The 7,259-nt window shown below is 34.9% G+C and overlaps 1 protein-coding gene across 1 annotated transcript; it reads left to right on the top strand.

The window, feature by feature from the left end:
- The first annotated feature begins 1,746 nt into the window (after nucleotides 1-1,746).
- Nucleotides 1,747-2,818, top strand: LOC145029039 (ricin B-like lectin R40G3). The gene is made up of 3 exons (XM_078977687.1): nucleotides 1,747-2,244; nucleotides 2,336-2,458; nucleotides 2,538-2,818. The coding sequence occupies exons 1-3, from the start codon at nucleotides 1,975-1,977 to the stop codon at nucleotides 2,631-2,633; spliced, it is 489 nt and encodes a 162-aa protein (XP_078833813.1). The 5' UTR covers nucleotides 1,747-1,974; the 3' UTR covers nucleotides 2,634-2,818.
- The last annotated feature ends 4,441 nt before the right edge of the window (nucleotides 2,819-7,259 follow it).

The raw sequence follows: 7,259 nt of genomic DNA, 5'->3' as shown, positions 1-7,259 counted from the left end.
CTTCAAAGTCAATTTTTCCTTGAAACTATCTTTCCCATATGTATTCAGTCAAATAATGTCGCAAATTTTGATGTGTTTCACGGTTTTGTATTTCCAAAACCCTTGAGAAGCATGTTAGGCTGCCAACTTGTATTAGTGTAGGTGGATTAAGTATAAACAAATACCCAACCCTCTTATTCTATTCTCATGTTATGTAAAATAACACAAGCAGTCAACACTGTCGTCAATTTTTCCCTGTCCCATGTTCGTGTTGAATGTTTGATTATGTGCTACTTTTGTTTGAAGAACCTAAACGCCCGTTCTACATCATTCATTGTAGATTCTTGTGCTAACTTGAACATTTTTTGTTTATCGTCGGCCGGAAATGTGTATGACTTGACAAATGTAGCGCATTCTGGATATATCCCATCACCTAGGCAATACCCATATTTATATTCATTTCCATTGACAACATACGACATTTATGGTGCTTTACCCTATAAAATATCGTTAAATATCGGAGACGCTTGGAGCACATTCAGGTCATTGTTTGACCCCCGTCATACCAAAGAATGCATGTCAAAACCATAGGTCATTTGAAACAACCGCCTCCAAAATAAAAGTCGGCACCCCATGATCAACTCGTATGAACTAACCACGCCACGCGTTGGGACAATTTGCCCACTCCCAATGTGTATAATCAATACTACCAAGCATCCATGGAAAACCATGTTTAGCTTGATGTGCGGTATACAACTGTTTGACATCGCTTTTAATCGGATGTCGCAAATATATGTCACAGTAAATCTCTATAACATACTCACAAAATAAATATGTACCCTCTCGACCTGTCCTTTCAAACATTTTTAGATACTCATTTGATACGTCTGCGGCGATGCTGTATGCCAATTGTCTAAAATAGGTCGTATATTTTTGTATCGTAGCAAAACCGTCTTTACATCTAGCATCCCATCATAATTGGAAAAATTCATAATTACCTATCAAATCTCTAGCTATATGTAAAAATAAATTTGTACTAATACAAAGACGTTCTTCGAATTTTGATAGATCATATAAACTAACAACAAGAAAATAATGACGTACAAAAGTTCATGTGCCTCTCGATCCCGGCTGATCATTTTTCTATGCTTCTTCTCGACGTTTGAACTTTCACCCCTCTCACGTACCATGTCTCGTGGCCACGGACAACAACGTACACAAAATCAAATCCTCATCAGAATTGTTATAATCGGATGACGAAGAAATCGGAGGTGGAAAATTATCCATTTTTTGGTTTAATGTGTGTGTTTATTTTGAAAAAATATGCATGTGGTTTAGTGGAAATTATATGTAAAATGGATATATATATATATATATATATATATATATATATATATATATATATATATATATATATATATATATATATATATATATAAGAGAGAGAATTTAAAAAAATAATAAAAAGATTTTTTTCTAATGGCCAAACGGTTGAATATAACCTTCCAAATTGAATGGGCCAATCAAAGCTAGCATTTTCATGTCTTCCGCCACACACAACCCACCGGACTTGGGGACAGTGTTCACGTGTGGGGAGGCGCACCATCTCAGGCCAAGACGTGTGAAAACATTGAGAAACCTTCAGGCTTCAGCCCTCCCCCACAGTGTTAGTACAGTGTTAGTGATAGGACCTTTCCCTCGCAGAAGAGTTTAATGGTCTGCAATGTCAAGTTTGAAATTTTATTTACCTCTTGTTTACAGGAAATGACTATATACAATTATAATAACCACAACCGCACCACCTCTAACCATGACGACAATGCAGCCAGCTCCAGCAACAACAAGCAGCCTGAACAACCGCATTACCCGCCTTACGTACACACCTCCTTCCAATGTTATGGAGTTGATGGCTGCGCAGGAGTTTTGATTTACTTTACCCAGGTCCTCCTCCACCTTATCCGCCTCAACCACCAACTCCAAAACCCAACAGCCACTATGATCAACTACCTGCCGCCTCTGCTTCTTGCATTGAGGGAAACCAGCCTCTGCCACCACCGCAGAAACCTATCTGCCATGTTCTCTGCCACCACCGCAGAAACCTATATATCTGCCATGTTTGTCACCAGGGAATCACCAGACCCCGCAACATATATGGAAAATAAACCTACATATCGGGTTTATACAAAGGCGAAAACTGATTTTTCTCTCACTATCCGAGGCGGAAAAATGATTCTTGCTGCCTCTAACGCATCTGATCCTCTTCAGGTACATTCTGTTCTTTGTTTTCATTTTCTGAGTCTTCATGTGCTTACTTCTTCTTCAAATTTCGTCACTGATTTGTTTGACATCTAAACAGCATTGGATCAAAGATGATAAATTTGGCAAAAACATCAAGGATGAGGAGGATTTTTCGTCTTTTGCGTTGGTCAACAAAGTCACTGGACAAGCTGTAAAATATCCTATTGGTGTAGCGTATACTGTACGTCGTTCAACAGAAAACCTGTTTGTAGATTAAATAGTTATGCATTTTTACACCGATTCGCTGGTTTCTTTTTTAGGTTCAGCTGACAAAATACAACCCTGATGAACTCGATGTGGCTGTTCTTTGGAGTAACGGATGTAGCTTGGGTGATGAGTGTAAACATGCAAGTTAGGCCAGTCGAAAATATGCACTTAAAACTCGATGCAGGGAGGCAATTTGAAAATTTTGGTGGTTTGCATGATGGCGCTGAAGTGGTTCTTTGGCGTTGGGATAATGGTGATCACCAAAAGTAGACCATATTCCCCTATTGTAAAGTTTATCAATTCAAACTTGTTAAATGTCTAAAATATCGTTATTAGTTGGCTTGTTCTATAGAACTCTATGCATGTGTTTGACTGATGCTTGCAATTTGTGTCATTATAAACTTATAACACTGGTTCATTCAAATTATTTTACTTGAAATTTGTCATATCTTTTCTATGAGACCTTTATGATTATGGAAAAAGAAGATACATACTAGAGCGTAATTTGTTACAGAGAACACAATTCATTTGATAATTGTCTTACTATTTTGTGTTTAGACTATTAAAGTTGAACTAATCTCCTAATATTCACTCTCTTGAACTGTTTATGCAGGATATTGTGTTCTGAAAATCTGATGTCGGGTTAAGTGGTTAACTCTCATGTGGCGTTCATCTGCATTTTGAATGATATTTTATAATTTTATGGATTTTGGTTCATGATGTTGATAACCTTCCGTTTATGGATCGAGTTGCATGAATTTTATAATATCAGAAAATATTTAGTAATTAAACAGTACTACTTTGAAATTTATTTGCCTAGTAATTATAGTTATTTTATTTAACAGTGTATGTGCATCACTTTATTAAATACATATTTTAAGGCTTTATTTTGTAGAGTTGACAGAATTCACTAATTCAGTGCACGAGTAGATATTGTTCTACTAAATAAGCACCACTTACTTTAGATGAATTCTACAAGCGCTTTTTGGGAAATATGCATAGTTTCTTCATTTGTTGGCTACATGTGCTAAAAGACCAGTACTCCAATAGTGTAAAAAAATCATATTGTAGAAAATAGGATGGTCTTGACAATGTAGTTAGAAAATCAATGTACTTTATGAAAGTTGAAAAATGTTTTTGTAAAAAAATCTAAGTTGCAGTAAAATATTAGTTTCTGTAAAAAAGAATAAATGTAATTGGAATGTACTTTGTTATACTTTTACATGCCAACCTTGTACTTGATGATCACCCATCCACAATGATATTTGTTTAACAATCACCTGTTAAGCCACATCTTTCGTCATATATATATATATATATATATATATATATATATATATATATATATATATATATATATATATATATATATATATATATATATATATATATATATATATATATATATATATATATATATATATATATATATATATATATATATATATATATTAAATGCCAACCTTGTACTACACGAAAAAGATCCTTTTACGGTGTGCAAACCATGACACTCATTGATGTATATTACGCAAAACAGAGTGTCATAAAAAAAGTCTCATCTCTTCAAAAAAATTTAAGGATTTAAGTCACGCATTATTGCGTGCCCTTAAATTAGTGTCTCATGTAAAAAAAATTAAAAACATCGAGGACACTTTATTTAAAATGTTCATCCTCAATGTTGTTTTATATATTTTTTTTAAGAAACACACGTCTCTCCTCTTAGAGGAAAAATTAAATCCCCAAAATTTTAAACATTATTTTCTTCTTCTACATTCGTTTCAATCTGTTCTCTAATATCTCCTCTCCTTCATCTCCACCCCTCACCCACCTCCACTATCTCCGACCCACACTAACTCTTCAGGCCTGAACGACGACGATGTATAGTCCTTATCAACCAACACTTCGTCCACCATCAGCATTTGCAGCTCTCTCACCCCATCCTCAAGGAAATTGAATCGCTAACACTCACGAAACGAATATGAAAATGACTTATGATTAGGATTATTCGATCGGTGCAAGTCCCATAGGAGAGGCTTTATTTCTATCAGCAATGACGTCCTCCAACCCTCTCTTCTCATCACCACTCCCATTACCGAATTTGCCAATCAAAGTTCTAAGCCCTTAAACCGAGAAATCATTAGCACCATCACCAATCCAACACCACCTATCTAAACCATCAACAAACCAAAAATTCTCCAGCAAAGTCATCAAATCTGCAAGCTAATTAGCTTCCCTACCTCTCCTAAGCTGCCTGGACCACCTCTAATTCCAACTTCTTACAAATTAGTATCACCAAGTTCGAAGAAATCACCAACGTCTAGATTAGAACCCGAGGCCTAACTCTAATCTAAGAGACAAAGTCTCTACCAAATGGGCTAGTCATTTGGCACACGGTTAAAAACAAATAAATACATGAGCAGTAGCGGTGACAACCTATATTAGCGATGACATCAACAACGACATGTTGCGGCTATAACCTTTAGTGGCGACAAACAAGACTGTTAGGGGCGATATGCGTCACCAATATTGCTAATAATTCTTTTATACAGCTTGGTTGTTGTACACAAAAGACATAGAAAATTAATTAAAAGCTTTGAGTTTGTTAAGTACCTAGTTGTTCATTTACTAAATCACGTAAATAAGCAAATGACAACCAATGGTTCAAATTATAAGAAGACTATTATAATTTTAACATTATTGTGGCTTGAAGTTTGTATTTCTTATAAGCACTAAAAAGAAAAGAATAACATTTTTCACCCATTAGATAGATTTCCCTTTAAACAATCAAGTTGAAAATTTTATCTTTTTGGTTCGATTCTAATACTAAAAACTAGTACATGGTCGGTACCAATACCACAATAATGCTAATTCGGTTTGGTGCTCAATATCGACTTACCGCCCATTTCGGTACTCGACGTACTTCGGGTTCTTGGAACCGTAACGTTTGTCCTATGCTCATCCATGTTAAAGCACTCAGATCAACAAAACAAATAACAATATAAGTTTAAAGAGCCGAGATCCCAAACTATATCGCGTGTGAGCCGAAAAAATTATAACTTATCGATTAGATTCAACTTAATTAGAAAGAAGAAACAATGAATAATAAGAAACACATATATCTGAATTGACCACTGACCAAAGATCACAATCACAACGAAAGTTGGATCCGAATCAAAATATGGAGTGAACAATTGGAAACCAAAAATTAGGGTTTCTGAAAAAGAACCAAAAATTTGGATTTCAGTAACAATCATTTTGTTAGTCATCTATGCTATTTTATAACATATAATGTTTGTCATTAATTTTTTTTTTTTTGGACTAATGGTAACTTATGTAACTCGGAACCCAGCAACAAGCCCAACTGCAAGTCCACATCTCCTTAGCCCACAACCAACAAACGTAATACAGTACAATTAAAGTTCCCTACACCCAAACTAGCCGAATCATAAATGCACCAATAAACTAGCCTAGATTCATTCAAATATATTTTAACTAGAAGATTTTCCGCGCATTGCGCGATGCCGATTAAAAATATAGTGTTAGAATATATAGTTTTCAGACACCTTTTAGTTAATTCGATTCAACAATTTAGGTTTTTTTATTATTATTATATTTAAAGTTTTCATTTTAACTATGTTAAAAAATATATATTGAAATTTTTTTAGACATTATTTGATATTTAACTGTAGGTTTTAAATTTTATACTAAATTTTAAACTTATTTGATATATTAATGTAGGTTATTTATTTAACTATATATTGAAGTTAGCAAATTAAGTATATCATATTGATAAGTCACAAATTCTTTCATTTATGATAATGTTTACAACTAAAAGCATATTTAAGTTAATAAATTAAGTATATTGTATGGAAATATGAAAAGTTGGGAGTTTCAAATGAATATGATCAAAGAAAAAATGTTTCCTTTATAATTTACTATGATATGATATTATAAAGGTCGAAGACAATTTGTCATGTTTCGGGTCGCGCGCCTGGGGAGGAGTAACAACAAAAACAAACGATTAGTATTCCTCGCCTATAATAAATCTAGAAGTTGCTTCAGAAATGTAACACAGTAAAATCGATTTTTGGCTACTCATAGCATCATTTCGAAGAAATTAAAGGTAAATGTTAATTTAAGGCATATATCAATGTTATCCAGTTGTGTAAATTTTTATTAAACTAGTGTGAAAACGTAGAGAAGCCCTCAGGCTTCAGCCATCCCCACAGTGTTAGTGATAAGATCTTACCCTCGCAGAAGAGTTTAATGGTTTGCAAGGTCAAGTTTGAAATTTTATTTACCTCTTGTTTACAGGAAATGACTATATATGATCAAACTAATTACCACAACCGCACCACGTGCGACAATTCGGCCAGCTCCAACAACCTGAAGAACCGCATTACCCGCCTCATACACGTCCTTCCAATGGTGTTGATGACTGCGCTGGAGTTTTGATGTACTTTACTCAGGTCCTCATCCACCTTATCCACCTCAACCACCAGGATAACCGCAACACAACATACACCTCAGCCACCAACTCCAAAACCCAACGGCCACTATGATCAACTACCTGCCGCATCTGCTTCTTGCATGGCGGGAAACCACCATCTGCCACCACCGCAACAACCTATCTACCATGTTTGTCACCACAACAACCATCATCACCACACAGATCACCAAAAAGATCCTGCAAAAATATATTGAAAATAATCCTACATATCGGGTTTATACAAAGGCGAAAACTAGTTTTTCTCTCACTATCTGCGATGGGAAGG

The sequence above is a fragment of the Lactuca saligna genome, chromosome 2, assembly GCF_052625555.1.
Source record: "Lactuca saligna cultivar CGN05327 chromosome 2, ASM5262555v1, whole genome shotgun sequence".
Classification (NCBI taxonomy): Eukaryota; Viridiplantae; Streptophyta; class Magnoliopsida; order Asterales; family Asteraceae; genus Lactuca; species Lactuca saligna.
Note: the sequence above shows the minus strand (reverse complement) of the source record. Positions and strands in the feature narration are given on the sequence as shown.